The 20,180-nt window shown below is 36.9% G+C and overlaps 1 protein-coding gene across 2 annotated transcripts in view; it reads right to left on the bottom strand.

Moving 5' to 3' along the window:
- Positions 1-15,033: 15,033 nt before the first annotated feature.
- LOC141395140 (protein phosphatase 1 regulatory subunit 14B) overlaps positions 15,034-20,180 on the bottom strand; it is a 143,695-nt gene continuing 138,548 nt past the window's right edge. For both annotated transcript variants that reach the window (XM_073970618.1, XM_073970620.1), the window contains 2 exons: positions 15,904-15,945; positions 15,034-15,839 (listed from right to left, as the gene is read on the bottom strand). In XM_073970618.1, coding sequence (XP_073826719.1) covers positions 15,798-15,839; positions 15,904-15,945 — 84 coding nt within the window. In that variant the 3' untranslated portion in view covers positions 15,034-15,797. The remainder of the gene's footprint in view (positions 15,840-15,903; positions 15,946-20,180) is intronic.

The following is a 20,180-nucleotide window of genomic DNA, read 5'->3' as shown; positions in this document are numbered from 1 at the left end:
TATCCGTTCACCCAAATCCAAATTGTAATAAATTTAGTACCATTTAGTACTTTTCGTACACATAAATACGAATTTCCAAAATTTCCCCAATCCTATGATCCAACAGTAATCTCAATTTCAAATTTCAGGATTCCAGCTCTGTCCGTTCACTCGAATCCCAATTGTACCAAATTTAGTACTTTTCGAACACATAAGTACGAATTTCCAAAACCACCCTCATATCTCAGTCCTACTCTTCACAGTAATCTTAATTCCAAATTTTAGGTTTCCAGCGCTATCCGTTCACCCAAATCCAAATTGTACTAAATTTAGTACCATTTAGTACTTTTCGTACCCATAAGTACGAATTTTCAAAACTACCTCAATTCTTCACCCCACCAGTAATCTCAATTCCAAATTTCGAGATTCCAACTATATCCGTTCACCCAAATCCCCATTGTCCCAAATTTAGTACCATTTAGTACTTTTCATTCACATAAGTAAGAATTTCCAAAACTTCCCCAGTCCTACACTCCAACAGTAATATCAATTCCAAATTTCAGGAATCCAGCTCTATCCGTTCACTCAAATCCAAATTGTACTAAATTTAGTACCAATTATTACTTTTCGTACACTCAAGTTTCCAAAAACCCTTTGGTGCATCTTTCTTACTCTTCATCAGTGATCCTCAGTCCAAATTTGAGGAATCAAGCCCTATCCGTTCACCCAAATCGAAACTGTACCAAATTTAGTGCTATTTAGTATTTTTCGTACCCTATGTACGAATTTCCAAAACTTCCACAATATTAAACTCCACCAGTAATCTCAGTTCCAAATTTAGAGATTCCAGCGCTATCCGTTCACCCAAATCCCCATTATACAAAATTTAGTTCCATTTAGTACTTTCCGTACACATAAGTACTAATTTCCAAAACCACCCTCATATCTCAATCCTACACTTCAACAGTAATATTAATTCCAAATTTCAGGTTTCCAGCTCTATCCGTTCATTCAAATCCAAATTGTACTAAATTTAGTACCATTTAGTACTTTTCGTACCCATAAGTACGAATTTTCAAAACTACCTCAATCCTACACCCCACCAGTAATCTCAATTCCAAATTTCGAGATTCCAGCTATTATACGTTCACCCAAATCCCCATTGTATCAAATTTAGTACCATTTAGTACTTTTCATACACATAAGTACGAATTTCCAAAAGTTCTTCAATCCTACACTCCAACAGTAATCTCAATTCCAAATATCAGGATTCCAGCTCTATCCGTTCATCCAAATCCCTATTGTACCAAATTTAGTACTAATTAGTACTTTTCGTACACATAAGCACGAATTTCCAAAACTACCCTCATATCTCAATCCTACACTACAACAGTAACCTTAATTCCAAATTTCAGGTTTCCAGCTCTTTACGTTCACCCAAATCTAAATTGTACTAAATTTAGTACCATTTAGTACTTTTCGTACACATGATTGGTAATTTTCCAAACCATTTCCTTTTAGAAGCACCACTTCCCAACCTTGATTTCCATACCAAATTCCTATAATTCTATATTCCTGGGGCCTATTATTGATTTCATTAATTATTTAGCGATTTCTTCAAATTACAGATTTTGAAATTGAAAATTGAATAGTTATGACTGTACATCTCCATATACGATAAAATTCTTAATTGCAAATAAATCGTGGTAATATGCACAATTCTATTGCACTTTCATTGATTTGCAAACATTTAGTTATTACCAAAAAGTCAGGTCCATACAGTTTTTAGTTGTTGTTATTTCTGGCCGATTTCTGAATTTATTCCCCTAATGTTGTCTTCAACAGCAACTCATTTGTTCATTTGCGTAATTGATGTTTATACACCATTATCACCAACTGCGACATCTGTTGCAATGGAAGATAACAAATGTCTTGTCTTTCTATTATTTAGTGGTTTACGATAAAATAAGTGCGCCTAGAAGTAAACTACAAAATTTGAAATTATGTGTGATCTCTTACGATATCAAGAAGTTATAGCACTGTTAATTTGACACATGTCTTGCAGAGGGCCAACTAAGTCAATAAGTACGTAATAGTAATGAAAAATAAGGATTTTTGTTGTTGTTATTTTTTGTGGTTCCAGGACGAATTTTCTAAAACCCGGCCTTATCTCGCACATTTGCATCAACAGTGACCCACTGGTAAAATTTCAAGCTCCTAGCTTTAGCCGTTTTGGCTGGGCGTTGATGATGAGTCAGTCAGTCAGTCAATCACTTATCACCAAGCTCATTTATATATATAGATAGATAGATATGTTTTTGTCGCCCAACCAATTGCATTGATTTACTTTGCCTTGAATTTTATAATGAGAATCAGTAAGCAAGGAGATAATCATTAAACATATAATGAAGATCATCTTGCTTTATTACTTTTGTCTATCTTTTTTGTTATGCCAAACATTCACAATAGTTCTTCAATAATCCACAACTTATTTTATTAATTTGTTCATGTTTGTTTTGCTACATCAAAGCAACGTTAGTTTTTTTTTCTCTTTTCTTTTGATAAGTTGTAAAAGGTTTGTGGATATTATCAATAATGAAATACTTTCTTTCTTTATATTAACAAAGTGAGATTAATTAAAATATAAGGGTATACCTAACTAAGAAAAAATATAAAGTTGCTCATTCCTTGTGCTATTAAAACCATATAAATTTAAATTGAATAATTTTACATAATATTATGAAATTCATCCGAATCTACTTAATCATAAACACTAGTATTTAATAATTATTTCTTTTATATATACTATGAATATCAAAACCAATGTCTTGAATAAATTTTTTAAGCAAATCATTATGATGAACTAAACTTGTAAAGATGTTTTCATCTCTGATGATGCGGTCGTAAGGAATGTAGGAGGCAATTAAATTAGGGGTTCTTTTACCGAATAGTTGTGCCCAAAAGAACATTGGTAGGATCGGGTTGTGAGGCACATCCTTCCATTTACATCTGGAAGACGTTTACATTAAAACAGTAGTAAAGTATCCCCGAAATCATTCCATAATTCTTTTTTTTAATGATTCTTTTCTATTCTAAGTAAAAATATTTGCTTTTTTGATCCATTTTTTTTTTAATTGTGTTTAAAAAGGGAGTCTGAAACAAAACTAATTCTCGTAATGAAAACGAAGTTTAGAGAAGATAGGGCCCGAACCCCCCACCCGACTAGTGCTACCGAAAGAAGGCTCCCGCAGTCCTATACCACTCTAAATTCTATGATGCACCAAAATAGATTATTCCTGAACATAGCATCGCGATATTAATCTTGTACATTAGACTTATACACTAGCGGTCATCTGAATAGGTTTGAATTTTTTCTTTTTATATGTTAAGTTATCTTCTGATGTGTTTTTGGAAATATCGCGTATTTTATCGAGTTTTCTGCGGTTCGTTTCCACTGCAATAAAACAACTAATACAGCATCTTCGTTTTAGCGGAAACAGATTTTGAAAACTTCACTTATAAGGGAGCTACATTCATTTTATCCAAAAAAATAGTGTGTGATGCTACATCCACGGTTCTTGATTGATCGCCTTGAAATATATATATATATCGATATAGATTTTCATGATGAGCACTGAAAACGGATGCGGACAAAAATTGTATGCACTTTGCGCAAATTAGCGATATTTTATAGGTTTTTTAATGCTAGAATGCAGCCGATGCTACATCTTAGCCTCCAATATATATAAATTAAAAGATATAGTCTTGCTGTACATGAAAATCACATGCGGACAAAATGATTTTGATAATTACGCGATTTACACGTATTTTAAAATGCATATAAATAAAAATGGGTTATTTGACCTCTATTTCCATTTCAGAAGCTTTAGGATATATCCTCATCAGCCCAATTACCTTCCCTAATGTGAAAGCTTTAATATGAATGTCAATAAAGCAAAATCCGTCTATTTTATTGGGAAATTTAAGCAAAATTAAGGAAGTATTCCCATAGATTTTTCCAATATTTTCTACTACATAATGCATGTGAAAAAATATTTTTTCAAACAAAAAATTCTTGTTTGACCAAAATATGTGCTTATTTTGGCCGTAACATCAAAACTATAACACCAATCTGAACGATTGTAGTCTCATTTGATTCGCCGTGAAGTTTTGATCCACAACAAATTTTTATGTAATTTTATGACCACTAAATGGGCCTTAATTTTGAAAAAAAATTTACTTATATTCAATAATTTATCAATTTTATGTACATTCCGCGAATTCTGTGTAACATTTTGCGGGTATTATGCAATCTGCTCGCTGAAGTCACTTCGAGAGAACTTTTTTGTAACAATGGTGCTCATTAAAATAATTAGCGTTTTTATAATATCTTCTTTCTTAAAAAGCGAAATAGAAGCGCCATAACTTTTGTCAGCAACAAACAAAAATTGGCTCGCGACCAGATTCGTACTGGGGACTTTTTTCTTAACCTACATATCAAAAATCGTTGATGTAGCGCGAAAAAAATGATCCTTTTTTTCTGAAATGGAATATGAAATAATTGACAATATTCGTGATATACACTTTCATATGGGCAAAATGTGTCTAATCGAAATAATCGTTTTAGATCCCAAGTATGTTTGGACGAAATGTGTTTCAGACAATTTGGAGTCGATTGAGTAATGTCCGTCCGTCTGTCTGTCTGGCTGGAGCGCACGATAACTCTCGAACGGATGAACCGATTCGGTTAAAATTTTGGCTTTCGTAATATTTTGCCCAAACTTAGTTTAAGTTCGAAGATAAGCTATATCGGTCCACTCCTTCGGGTACCTCCCACACAAAATTTCGGAAAAGTTCTGTTTAGGACATGCTCTCGAATCGTTTTGATTTTTATTGTAACAACTTGTATTCACGACCACCACACGGCGGTACAAGTTTCATCAGGGGCAAAACCATACTTCCTGAGCACATAGCCTGAAAGTTTCAAAAACCCTTATGACACCGTGTGTGGTGGTTGGAGCGCAAGATAACTCTCGATCGGATCTGCCGATTCGATCCAAAATTTGGCCTTGACAATATTTTGTCCAAACTTAGTTTAAGTTCGAAGATAAGCCATATCGGATCACTCCTTCAGGCACCTCCCCCACAAAAGTTCAAAAATGTTCGGAAAAATTGTGCGCACGATAATTCTTGAAGGAAAGGACCCATTTGGTCCATACTTTACGCATCCTAGTATATCTACCAGATATAGACATATGGTACCTCCCACACAAAATTTCGGATATGTTCACTTTAAGATCTGCTCTTGAATAACTTTAATTTTTGTTGAAGCGATTTGCATTCGCTACCTCCATTACGACGGTAAAAGTTTTTTCAGGGACAAGTCCGTATTTCTTGGGAAAACAGCCCGAAGGGTGTAAAAAACCCTATGTCTCCATATGTCTCGAACTGTTCAACTGATTTGGTCCAACATTTGGTCTTCGTCATATTATATCCAAACTTAGTTTCATCGGGCAATACCGGGCCAATACTTCCGGTACTTCTCCCCAATATTTAAAAAATGTCACTAACGAGCATGTTCTGGCATTCACCTCTGCACCTCACGTGTATTGAACACACCTAAAGTTGTTCTGCAACACACTTTACACCTAGTTGGGGTGTATTCCTCACACTGTAATTTTGATGGCGAGAGCTGAGTGAATCCTTATTTTTTAAAGAAACTAATTGGAAAATTCTAAAAAAAAACTGCATAGGACTAAAATATAATGTGTTTTCTATGAGCATTTTTAAAAAATATTTAAAGTTCTTTCGTGAAATATGAAAGCTCTTTTCACGTGAAATACAGAACATCAATTGCTTTCACAGGTTAAGTGCATGTGTGATGTGAAATGGATACACGGTGAATACCAGAACATTCCCGTAAAATGCTAGGACGATATCACTTGAATGGGGCAACCAATTTGGTCCAAACTTTGGTTCTCCTAATATTTTGTAAAAATTTAGTTTAACTTCTAAAATTGCCCATATAGGTCCTCCCTAAGGGTACCTCACCCACAAAAGTTCAACATTTGTGTCTTAGTGCAGTTAATTCCTAAACCACATTTTTGTCGGCAAGTTTAAATGTTCAAAAAGGGCCATAAAATTCTGAAGAGACCCTAAATACATGCGATCTGTCCGTATATGAAAGTTTCACTTCACATTGGCTGAGGGTATATCTCTGTCGGCAAAGCCGCCTGACACTATTTTTACTTGTTTTCATATAAATATGTGGTCTGTTCCAGAACTGCAAGAATCTACTAATTTTTACTATTTTTTTCCGATAACGTAAAGGAAAAAATGTTATTTTAGTAAAAAATAGTAGTTTCTTGCAGGTTCAGGAACAGAGCTATGTAGAATATTTTAATTTAATAATTTTCGAGCCTCGTTTAAGGACATTTTGTTTTACATAATCGTTTCTTAGGATTTAAATTTTTTCCTTAAATGCTTCGGGATACAGAAACAAGTCTTTCGCAATATCCGTTAATTAAAACAAAATATGATTGTTTTTTTCTACAAAGCTTTTATTTATTCCATTAATTTAATGTTTTTTTACTCCTTTATGACAAAATTACACAAAATTTGGTTCGTTTTTTGTTTGTTTCAAAAAAAAATTTTTTTGGGTTGTTTACTTTTACAACAACATTTCTTTTATTATAAATAAATAATTTACGTATTATTGATTTGTATGCATTTCTACTTAAATCAAGTTTTTGTTAAAAATTTATGGTGAACAAAAATCCAGGTAAAGTAAATGGGTGTATGTGTGTACTTGTGTACTTATATTTTAGCACCTAAAAGATACACTTCTTTTTCAAGATTTTACGTAAAACCACGTGAAATGATGTGTCGTTTGTTAATTTTTTGGGGAGATTAATACGAAAAACTATATATAAACTATAGTCCCAACAACTAAAAAGTATCAGCCGGCTTGATAAAGATTTTATGGTAATTATAAAGTCAATAGATTTTGCCATTGGGCTAGAAATTTTAGAATTTGGCCTATTTTCTCAAAAAAGATTAATTCAGAATGTTTGGATAGTGGAAACTTGCCGATAAAATATAGGTATTTTTGGAAATTTGGAGATCTTTATCTTTTGAAACTGTAAAACCACCAAAACTGTAAAACCGCCAATTCAACAATTTATGGGCGAACTCGAAAATCGATCAAAAGATAATCGATTATTCGATTTTCCCTCCAGACAAAAGTCGACTTGAACATTGGTGGCGTCGTTTTTTATTGGGATAGCTAATACAATTTTGTTTTTTTTTTTTTCAAAATAGTCTGTCTTAATCCCATTGTTGTTGTTTTATTATTTTAAAACAACTAATTTATTAGTGGAAAAAGTTTGGCATTGTTCGTCAAGGGGTAAGGCTGGGAAGACTAGTTTCGATCCACACCACTGGATCTCATCAGTTCCCTTGTTTCTTGTTTGTGGATATTCTCCACCGAAGTTATTGTTCAATAACTTCTTCAACAAGAAACTTTTTATACCCAAACATCAATCGTCAGCCCGAAGTATAAAGGTGATCAAAGAAAAAACTTCAATGAGAAGTTTTTCTTTGGCAACCTAACACAACTCCGACGAAAGTGTTTGCGAAACAAACCAAACCTTTTTCCACTGCTATGTGTCGTTGAATTTCGACGAATGCACATAACAAAATGTCGTTGGTAGCTTGTCGCAGCCATCCATACAAACTTTAATTTTTAGACTTTTGATTGCAAAAAAAAAACGATTATTCGAAAGACGACCAAACAATCCCTACTAGGAATAGGTAAGTCGACTTTCGATTAATCGACTTTTTGCAGTCAAAAGTCTAAAAATCGTATTTGACTTTTGTCTAGAGGGAAAATAGCATAATCGATTATCTTGTGATCGGCTTTCGAGTTTGCTCATAGATTAGAGTCGTGTTCCTTTACGTGCCGGGGTTTACCAGTTTTCCCAATTTTTACCCGCAAAGTGTTCCCTTACTTTTAAAAGCATACAATTTATATGAGAGCAGTTCACCACTTTTACCATTTTTTGCCACTGTTACCATTTTTAAAAGTAAAGGAACAGACCAAAGGTTTGTACGATAACTTTCCCAGCAATATTTACTCAGTCAGTTCCAGAATTTTACTCTCTCAAGCAAGAAAAATTGCAGAAAGTTATAGAACAACATTTTGCAAAAACTTGGAAGAAAGTCAGCTGTTTCCGAAAGTGTATGAAATTGGTTTTGTTTCTTTTGATATTTTTAACCAAATGGAACAAAAACATAAATTTTAAAATTGCATAGGTAAACATTAAATGCTTTAATCCTATCCACAACGCTTTAGAATCTAAAAAAAATGTGCAATTTTCTTGGTCAAAAATGGTTACATTTCGAGTTGTTTACATTGAACAGTTCATTAAAAGTCAGCTGATCAGACTTGCAAATTTTTACGGGACAAATTTTCCTAGCAAAAATTTGCAAGTTCTCAGTCACAGAACTCTCCAAAAATCTCTCCAAACTAGCTCTCTTTTGCTGGATAATTGTGTTAAGCTGGGTACACATTGTCAGTTTTGAATGACGATATTTCGCAATTATCGATAAGTGTCAAACCGTCCAGCAACCACAAAACATTTTGTGGTTGCATGATGAATGACAAAAATGATCGGCCACACTAGCAAGCAACAACAAAGCTGTCATTCAAAACTGTAAATGTGTACCCAGCTTTATGGAACAGCATTCAGTAAAAATTTTTAAAAATTTTTGGGTTATCGTACAGACCTATTGTTGACTTGGCGGTTTAAAGCTGGGTACACATTGTCAGTTCTGAATGACAGCTTTGTTGTTGCTTGCTAGTGTGGCCGTTCATTTTTATCATTCATCATGCAACCACAAAATGTTTTGTGGTTTGCTGAATGGTTGGACAGTTATCGATACTTGAGAAATATCGACATTCAAAACTGACAATGTGTACTGCTCTTAACAGAAAACTCGAAAATTGACGAATAATCGATTATAATCGATTTGCTGCGGTTATGAAAAAGTCGAGTTTTAGGCCAACTGAAAAAATCACCAAACCGAAAAATCGCATTTTTAGTTTTAGACCAAAATCAAAAAGTCGAAAAATTGATTATTGCTTTCCATTACCTATCCCTAATCACTTCAGGCACCCCCGGGATAAGTCCTATTTACCAGATGGTGATTAGAATGACTTTCACGGTAACACCCGAGTAAGTACTGCAACGGGATCATGCTTCCAGTGTTGTAGTTCTGAAAGGATGCAGATGACCCATCGCTGATGTATGAGGGCAACCTGTTGTAGTTCTCTGACAGTTTTAAATGTGCACTTATATTCGCAGATCACCCTGGCGCTGCAGAGCTTACCACACAGACTGACGTATTGCACTGTCAACAATGTTTCTTTACCTGTACGGAAAAAGGTGGTAAGATCGTTTAAATAGGAGGTCAGTCTTTCACAAAGGACGTAGGGGAATGTAGCTGTCGCCAAGATTCCACAACTATTCGTATTCGTAACGATATAATGCCATTTGAAAGTATGTAGGTGTAATGCAGCAAAGGTAAAGGTTAAACAGTTCCGGAGAAATCACCCCACCTTGGTGAATACCCTTTTTCGATTTATTGATACTGAACATTTACGTACGATTGGCGTCCACACATATAATTGATCCATTAAACTTGACCGGAGCTATTGACAGTATCAAAGGCTTTTGATAAGTCCAGCGTCACATACATTGTCCTATCGCACGGCTTGCTATGGTCAAGTCCTCGACTGATATGTGCTATGCTGCTTACGAAACCCATGCTGATGATCGCCGTTGTGGATTAGTGAAGTCTCGATTTGCACGTTTTATCTTTTCTGGCATTCTTGCCTGACTTCAGGAACATTTTCCAGACTTCGAACATTCCGCACGGCTTGCTATGGTCAAGTCCTCGACTGATATCTGCTATGCTGATTACGAAACCCATGCTGATGTTCGCTGTGGATTCTGACACTGTGGATTAGTGAAGTCTAGATTTGCACGTTTTACCTTTTCTGGCATTCTTGCCTGACTTCAGGAGCATTTTCAAGACTTTGAACACGATGTGGGTGCCTAGCGAACGTTTGAAAACTTAGTTAAGTTACTAAAATCCCTGCGCATTACCATGGAAATTCCGTCTGGATCCAACGCCTTGGAAGCTTTGCAACATCATCCACTGTAAATTATGGTGGTTCCTCCTTGGTAGAAAGATATAAATTGCGACGTATTACCAAACATGGCTGAGGTCCTTTCTTTCTTTCGGTCATATGACTAGCAGATAGGTCATTACGGAACGTCATTTCTTCTACCCGAACATTAGAAGGATTGCACAGTTATATGATTGATGAGATCTTTCACGCCGTTCAGAAGTGATGAATTCAGATGGTCTGCTGTTGTAGACGATTACAGGGAAATGGCGTGACCCAAGAGAATCGAGGATTGCCAGGTGACATCATTTGTAAGATCAGCTGACACCATGGGACTCTCTCCGCTAATTCTGGTAGGGGCGTCCTCATTGGCAGTATAAAATGTAGAGCTATCAATCTGCTCAATCAACGCTACACTCGTAGGACTGTAGGCCACAACCCACGACGTGCATTTATGTCTAGTCGGTAATGATCTTCCAAAAGCGGGCTAATGCTGGGCCTATAATCTGGATTACAGGTGTTTATCGACAGCATCGACGGAATATATACCTTAAGCAACTCTATGTCGGCAGTTCCACACCTTATTGCCACCCACAAACATTACATGTACCGTTATTTAGAGGCAGGCTGTAGCGATATAGATCCGTACTGAACAAATTGGTGCATTTGAAAAGCTAGTCACCCACATCCCCTTCTGATGCCATCATTCCTTAGTTTAACCTTGACTGGGAGTGCAATAAGTACTATCGTTGTGTAAATTCCGGCTAAAGGAGGATGTTCACATGATGGTGAATAAAGTAAGCGAGAATACTCCACCCACCTCCTCGGTAGCGCAGTATCTCCAAAAAACACTGCTAACCATGAAAGAAGAAAAAGGATTTCCCATCTTCAAATGTCCCGATTAAATTTCGTCAAGAGTGTCCTCTGCCAAAGGCCGACAAAGTGAGCTCGGATATGAAGAGGGTTACCCCGATCACTGAATTTTCTAGGAAGACTGAGGACTTTGAAAGGAATTTCCGGACCTTCTATAAGAAAAAGATCGACACCAGTAAAAGGTCAGGCAGACTACACAAGGATCCGCAGAAAACTATCGAGAAAATGGCTAACGACAAATTTTTGGACCTCACCCTTCAAGGGCGTGGACCCTTAAAAATAATCAGCAGTGAGCAAAGGGGGACCTCCTAATGTACTATTTAGGAATGTAAACGAACTCTGCCACTATCGGGTGTATAATCACCGGTACAGTAACTAACTGAGAAGGTGGTAAATTGAAGCTGGTGAGGAAGGAAGAACAAAATCCCAAAGACGAGACGGAACAAAAGGTCGAGGTTTTTGGCAATTAAAACCAGAAATTAAAAGTTAAGAGATGGGCAATCTTCTCCAATGCATCTCTTTGGGATTGCAGGTTACTCAAGGAAGGAAGGACAAAATCCCTCTACTCGAAATCTTGGGCAATTAAAACCAGACATTAAAAGTGAAGATATGGGAAATTTTCCACAGGAAGAAGCAATCGGTTGACACTCTCCTTGTGGTGCGACTTGATGATCTCTCACTGGCCATTCTGACAAAAACACAGGACAGAGCGTAGTACGTCTCCAATGCTTCTTGATGGAATGGCAGGCTACTCATGGAAGGAAGGACAAAATCCCTCAACTCGAAATCTTGGGCCATTAAAACCAGACATGAGAAGTGAAGAGATGGGAAATCTTCCACAGGAAGAAAGAAGGGGATGTCACTCATCTTGTGGTGGTAGTTGACGATCTCTCACTGGGCAATCTGACAAAGATAAAGGGCAGGGCGTGCTACGTTTCCAATGCGTCTCGTTGGGATGACAGATTACTCAAGGAAGGACAAAATCCCTCAACTCAAAATCTTCGGCAATTAAAACCAGACATTAGAAGTTAAGAGATGGGAAATCGTCCACAGGAAGGATCAAGGGGATGACAGTCTCCTTGTGGATCGACTTGATGATCTATCACTGACCATTCTGACAAAAACTATGTACTATGTATCCAGTGTTGTCCACTACAAAATTGGAAGCGCAAGAATCGGTGCGGAGGAGGCTGCCAACCAGAACAGCCACAATAATAAGCGACACCCCAGAAAGCCCATTTATTGGATGACCTATAATTGAAGTCGAAGTAAAACGGCAACTGCAGCCCTGATGTTGAAAATCGAGTAACCTTGGACCATATAGAATAATGTCTCTGGACTAAACTATATTAATTATCAACTTTTATACGATAGTAAGGGGACTCGATCGCCACGAAAACGTATGATTTCTTTTCACCACAAAGTTGTCAACGTTGGGCGACACTGTACTTTATTTGACATTCGACTCGCCGACATTACAATCTTCGCAAAGAAGTAACGAAATACTAGTAGGTACCGATGCTTACTCACAGCACATTTTGTGGGGTATTACTAACATTTGAATAGTAACGTCCTAATACCTCTTAACGCAAGAAATACGCTCACCTTCGTTACTAGAATTAGGGAGTAAGTACAAAGAAAGTACATTGGTGGAGGGTCTCAGAGGAACACTCTCTTTATGACCATCGATATATTAGGTTTAAAATATCGAGGCTATCTTTGAACACGTAAAGGACTCGACACATAAGAAGCATGACATTCTTGCTGAAGTCATATCTGATAAAAGACTAAAAACCAAGTTTCACCTCATAAAAAGTTTTCGGAATCACATTTGAATTAGGTCGAACTTGGTCTTTAGTCATTTACCAGATATGACTTAAGCAAGAATGCCATGCTTCTTATGTGTCGAGACCTTAACGCTTCCAGAATAGGGATAAGTAAGTCGACTTTCGATTAATCAACTTTTTGCAGTCAAAAGTCCAAAAATCGCAATCGACTTTTGTCTGGTGGGAAAATCGCATAATCGGTTATCTTGTCATCGATTTTCGAGTTTGCCCATAGATAGTTGACTTGGCGGTCTTACAGTTTTGGCGGTTTCTCAAAAATCGACAAATAGTCGATTATAATAGATTTTCTGCGGTTATGAAAAAGTCGAAAGTCGAGTTCGAGTCGAAAACTGAAATAATCGCCAAATCAAAAAATTGCATTTTTAGTTTTAGACCAAAATCGAAAAATCGATAACACCTATGTTATATGGGTTATATACCAAAACATGGACCTATTTCAAATGTCAAGTTAAAACATGGTGGAAAAGTTTGGTGAATTCAGGGAACCTCAAGTGTCAATTTACGGGTACTTCAGTCGTAAAATGTAGCTAAAACCCTCAAAATACCGAAAATCGGGAGGTACCGTTATACGGGGGCTAAACCTAAACATGGACCTATGTTGATAGTTTTTGGTGGGGTAGTGCTATTACCAATAGGAACCTTAACTGTCAAATTACAACTAATTCGGTTAAAATTTTTAGCTAAAACCCTCAAAATGCCGAAAATCAGGATGAGTTATACGTAAACATGGACCTATGTTGACAGTTTTTGGTGGAGTTGTGTTGATACCCATAAAAACCTTAACTGTCAAATTACAGCTAGTTCGGCTAAAAATTGTGGCTCAAAATACCGAAAATCGGGAGGTACCGTTATATGGGGCCTATACCAAAACATGGACCTATATAGACGATTTTTTCTGGAAAACCTTAAATGTCAAATTACAGATAGTTCGGCTAAAAATTGTGGCTAAAGCCCTCAAAAGACCGAAAATCGGGAGGTACCGTTATATGGAGGCTATACCAAAACATGGACCTAAACAAAAAAACATTGTTCCACAACATCCCATACGGGACAAGAGAGACTTCTCTCATATCAATGAGTGCACCCCGATTCATATTTAGCTCAATGATATGGGACCTACTGTTTATCGCCGTGTCCGAACGGCGTGTCTTAAGACACCACTTGTGGAGAAGTTTTTCAAGGCTGAAATACTCAGGAAATGTCGCCAACATTACTGAGGGGTATTTTGCCACCGTTGAAAAATGTTTGATGTTGCCTGGTCGGGGAATCGAAACCCCGACCTTCTGCGTGCAAGGCGGGCGTGCATACCATTGCACCGGTGGCACCCATGTACATGTACCTATGTAGACGATTTTTTGTGGAAAAGTTTAGTGACCACTGAAAACCTTAAATGTCAAATTACAGCTAGTTCGGTTAAAAATTGCAGCTAAAATCCTCAAAATACCGAATACAGGGAGGTACCGTTATATAGGGGCTATACCAAACCATGCACCTATATTGACGCATTTTGGTGGAGAAGTTTCGTGGCTACTGGGAACCTCAAATGTCAAAAATTTTAGCTAAAATCCTTCAAATACCGAAAATCGGGAGGTACCGTTATATGGGGGGTGTACCAAAACAAGGACCTATGCCCGTAGTTTTTGAAATATAAATTTGTTGATCGCTAGGAACCCTAAATGTCAAGTTATAGCTAATTCGGTTTGAAAATGTGACTAAAAACGTCAAAATACCTGAAATCGGGCGGTACCGTTATATGGGGGCTATACGAAAACGTGGACCGATATAGCCCATCATCGAACCTGACCTGCCTGCAAACAAAAGACGCATCTTCCCAAAATTTCAGCGTCCTATCTCCATTTTTGTGGATGCTAGGGTGAATACCACAGACGGACGGACGGACATGCATAGATCGATTTAGAATTTTACCCTGATCAAGAATATATGTATATATGTATGTATGCGTTACAAACGGAAAAACAAATTTAATATACCCTCCATACTATGGTGGAGGGTATAAAACTGACGGAGGCGCTAGTCAATCGAAGAGAGTTGTGCCGTTCGAGAGAGGAAATTTGCACTTTTCTTCTGATTTTTCACATTTAGGTATTGAGTATAGCGGCGATTAAAAACAAAAAAACATTATTTCCAAAATTGTTTTAATGTAAAATTTTATTAATTTGTTTTCCGATAATTTCAATTACAATTCTATTTCGTTTGTTTCTTGAACATGTTTTTTTTTTTGGATTTGTTACAAATTAAACAAACATTTAATGAAAATCAATTTCAAAAAATCACACTAAATTTTGTTGTTCATTAAGACTACAGCTACAAAAAAGTTATATTAATATGTAAAGTATTATTAATTTCATTTAAATAAAACTAAACTTATAAATTAAATTAAAAAAACATTAAAAAATCATATAATTGGTTATCTTTGTATGTGTTCAATGATTATTTGTTTGTCTTAATTAAGAGAGACAGACGGAGATAGAGGAAAAATTAAACAATGAGAGAAATTGAGTGTATGCCATTGGCATTCTTTTTTCTTTTCTATATAGAGCATCATTCTTAAATTAAAAATTATTTTTTTTTTAAATACGTATTTTTGTTTGTTTCGTTTTTTAAATAAAATTGGAAACAAAAAAAATTATACATTAAAATAAATTAACAAACAAAAAATTTATTATAAGGTAATATAAACTAGATTAGTTTATTGAGATGATTTTGTTGGAGCAGCGGGATGTGGGACTGTTGTGTGTTAGTTAATTCCATGATTTTGTTTTACTGCTTTGATTGGTTTCCTTTTTGCTTCAATGCTATTTTTGTTTTAATATTAATTTTATCAGTTGTTGCGAAAAATAATTTGTTTTTCTTAGACAAGACAAGACGAGAGCTGGGTGAAAAATTTACAGCGTTTTGGCCCGATCCAGAAGATCACTGATGAATTTCTGTAAGAGGAAAAAAATCAGAGTTAGTGACTTTATGGAATTTCCTATATTCATATATACTTACAGATATGTCAGATTGCGGGCGTTTGCAGACGGACAATAATCGCTGTAACGAAAAATGAGAATAATGAATATTTTAATAATCAAAAAAACAAAAACTTCAAAAATGTTTAATCACAAAAAATATTCGGTGGACCTTAAAAACTTATTATTTTAATATCCACTTTTGTTGTTCAAATGACCTTCCAAAATATTCTAAAAAATCTACCTTTGTTGCTCTAACGCTTCTACGATAAATATTAGAAACCTCATGTTCTTCTCCGAAGAGATATTTTTGAAGACAGATCCAAAAAGATGAAAGTAGATAAACTAGATAAAAAATACCGTAGGCTAATGGATGTTATGAAGCAACAAACTGCTCTTAGCGCCTTTCTTCTGAATATGATCCTGAGGTATAACTTTTGAGTTACAGTGTTCGATTCAAGCCAGGTCTCTGCCGTATAGCAGAATCGATGTTATAGAAGCATTCCTTACCATTTTCTTTTCCACTCTCTAGTGCTCCCTATTACTCCACCTCATTTCGCTTATGCCTCTTTGCTGATGGTTCACGAAGAGTTCGTACATGCCATTGCATAATGCGCGCCCTATTTCGTGAGCTATAATATCCAGTTATTGTTGTTTTCGTAAGCCATTTTTATATTCCAGCTAAGTAGATACCTGGAATGTTCGCATTGGCCGATGTGTTTGAAAAGAACCAGGCCGATTGGGAAAGGCTTCACAACAACATCTAAAGTAACGCATTGTGTTATAGCTGACATGACACAGGCTGCGGATTTGTAGTTAGTCGAAAGTTAAAACATCAGGTCTCCAGCTTCACTCCAGTGAATGAAAGACGAAAGAGGTATCGAGAGAAAAGGAGAGAGAGAAACGTTTTTTTCCGCAGGAAAAAGGAGAAATCGAAAAGCTGGAGTGTGAAAAATCGAGATGTACAGGAGTCTGAATAAAGTCCGTAAGTTCTACCAAAGAGTGAAACATCAAACTGATGGCTCTGATACCAGGCACATCCTTCTGTAGAGACCAGAAAGGTAATATGGTAACTGATACAGATAGTGTGCTCAAGATATGGAAAAAGCATTTTTCCAAACTGTTGGTACCCATTAGTAGCGAAGACGACGAAGATACCACAGATCCAATCCCAGAAGGTGGTATTGAATGTATACCGGCTAAAGAATAATAAGTCAGTAGAAGCCGATGGCTTACCAGTCGAGCTGTTCAAAACCGGAGGCGACACGCTGATTAGCTGTATGCATATCAGCTAGTTAGCACCATCTGACAGGAAGAACGCGTTCCCGACGATTAGAACTTTAGTATCCTGTGCCCCGTCCACAAGAAAGGAGATTAGACTAACTAACTATAGGGTCATAAGTCTTCTTCCTATTGCCTACAAGATAATGTCAGGGATATTATGCGAACATATAACTAAAGTCTATGGTCAATGAAATAATTGGACCACAATTGGTCCACTATTGACCAGATATTTACGCTGCGGCAAATCCTGGAGAAGATCCAAGAGATGCAGATCGACACCTACCACATTTTTGTCGATTATATAGATAAATTCGTATTTAATTAGCGAAGACACAAATCACTCTAGCGGAGACACAAAGCGCTCTGTTAAGGCTTTTGCCAACAGCGCGTTAGCAGAACACTGTTTATGTTAACGAGCTATTCAAAAAATGGTTTTCTTTGTAAAAAATATATTTTTTAGGGTCTTTAAGGAAAATGCCGCAAGGACAACATGGGTACCATTGGAAAGCTTATCGAGACAGCAATATTTAATTTTAAAGATTTTATTAGAGCAGGGGATTGCTGTCTCAATAAGCTTTCCAATGGTATCCAAGTTGTCCTGGCAGAATTTCCCTTAAAGGATCTGTGGTCAATATAATTATGCCAAAAACAGTAAATATCGCGACATCGGGCAATATTTATACCCTCAGCATTTATGCTAACGAGGGTATATACACTTTCATACGCGCAAAATGTACCTCATCGAAACAATGGTTTTAGACCCCAAGTATGTTTGGACGAAAAGTGTTTCAGACAATTTGGAGTCGATTTAGCCATGTACGTCCGTCTGTTAGGCTGGCTGGTGCGCACGATAACTCTCGAACGGATGAGCTGATTTGGTCCAAAATTTGGCTTTCGTAATATATTGTCCAAACTTAGTTTAAGTTCGAAGATGGGTTATATCGGCCCACACCTTCCGGTACCTCCACACAAAAGTTCGAAAATGTTCGGAAAATTTGTGCACACAAAAACTCTTGAAGGAAGTAATAGATTTGGCCCATACTTTCGTGAAATTTCTACCAGACTTAGATGACGTTCTAATATGGACTCAATCGGTCCACTCCTCGGGTATCTCCCAAGCAAAATTTCGGAAATTTCAGTTTAGGAGCTGCTCTCGAATCGCTTTAATTTTTGTTGTAACAACTTGTACTCACTGCTCCCCATGCGACGGTACAAGTTTTTTCAGGGGCAAATCCATACTTCCTGAGAAAATAGCCTGAAAGCTGCAAAAAATCCCAATGACACCATTTGTAGTTGTTGGAGCGCAAAATAACTCTCGAACGGATCTGCCGATTTGGTCAAAACATTTTTTCCAGTCCTTCAAGTACCACACAAAAGTTCAAAATTGTTCGGAAAAAATGTGCGCACGATAACTCTTGAAGGGAGTGACTGATTTGGTCCATACTTTACACATCCTAATATATCATCAGATATAGATCAGGTTCGAATATTGACTATATTTGTCCACTCCTTCGGGTACCTCCCACACAAAATTTCGGATATGTTCACTTTAAGAGCTGCTCTCGATTCACTTTGATTTACATATGTTGAAGCAACTTGCATTCACTGACCTCCTTTACGATGGTACAAGTTTTTTCAGGGGCAAGAGAATACTTCCTGAGAAAATAGCCCTATGGCACCATGTGTAGTGGCTGGAGCGCACTATAGCACTCGACTTCTCAACCGATTTGGTCGAAATTTGGCCTTCGACATATTTTTGTCCAAACTTAGTTTCACAACTTCCAGTACTTCCCCCCAAAATTTAATAGTCGGATAAGGCTAGGATAACGTCAGAAATGCACCCATTCTTTACATCTCACCGATGTTGATATGACCATGATCCAGGTATTCTTATCCATTTCGGCATGGACCAAAAGAGCTCCGGCTTAATTCCTCAGTTTCAATAAGCAATAAGCGTGGAATCTTCTATTCCAAACCTATCTCGAAAGTACACAATGGACGAAAGATCTCAGAGTGAAGCGGTCACTCACGATGACTGCGCATTCTTAAACTTAACCAAATTAAATGGTGGCTGATTTGTGGATTATTGTTTATTGCTTTCGCGCCGGTTAGGAGGCTCATAGTGCCGTACAAAATTCCTTGAATTTATTACGATCTTTAGCTATTCCTAAGCTAAGGTTCTCGTTAACAGATTTTATTTCAGTACATATTTAAGCTTCTACGCCAAGAGCCTCTGGGCCGTCCTCTACATCGGGCACCTTGTGGGTTCCAGTCTAAGGCTTGTCTAGCTATGTTGTCTGGGGATTTACGCAGCGTGTGTCCAATACATCTCCATTTTTTATTAGCCATTTCTTTTTCGATTGGGTTTTGGTTGCATCTTTTATGTAATTCGGAATTTGAGATCAAATTATCAGGCCACCATATATGTAAGATATGCCTTAAGCAGCGTTTCACAGAGCATTGTAATTTATTTGACCCTCTGATGGATACTAGCCAAATTTCACATCCGTATAAAAGCATGGATTTTAAGTTCGAGTTGAATATACGATTTTTTGTCGAATTTGATAACTGTCGGGAGCACCATATTTTCCGCAGTTTAGCAAAGGCACCTTTAGCTAATCTGGCTAATCTGGTGTTATTTGGCTTCCAAGGTATGTAAAGCTGGTTACATCGTCGATTGCCCTGGTGTCAAGATGGCAGGTGTACAGGTGTACCATTTTATTGGGTTCACCTTTACGGAGAAGAGCTTATCATATTTTCTGGTGATTTAAGCGGTCAAAAGCTTTTTCGAAGTCGACGAAGACTATATGTAATATTATTAGGATGTATAATTATACGGAGACGTGAAAGACGTGAATATTGTGATCTGGGTGACGTAGGGCATGAAAGATACCAAGGAACGGTCCTGACCGGCTTTAACATGGCAAAGTCCAGGATTTATCTTGGTCCCTCTTTTCAGAATCCCAATCCCAGAAGATGGTATTGAATGTATACCGCCCAGCCAAGATGAGGTAAAGACAGCAATAAATCGGC

Source organism: Musca autumnalis, unplaced genomic scaffold, assembly GCF_047663935.1.
Source record: "Musca autumnalis isolate F117 unplaced genomic scaffold, ASM4766393v1 scaffold_2, whole genome shotgun sequence".
Taxonomy (NCBI): domain Eukaryota; kingdom Metazoa; phylum Arthropoda; class Insecta; order Diptera; family Muscidae; genus Musca; species Musca autumnalis.
This window is presented reverse-complemented; position numbering and strand designations above follow the sequence as displayed.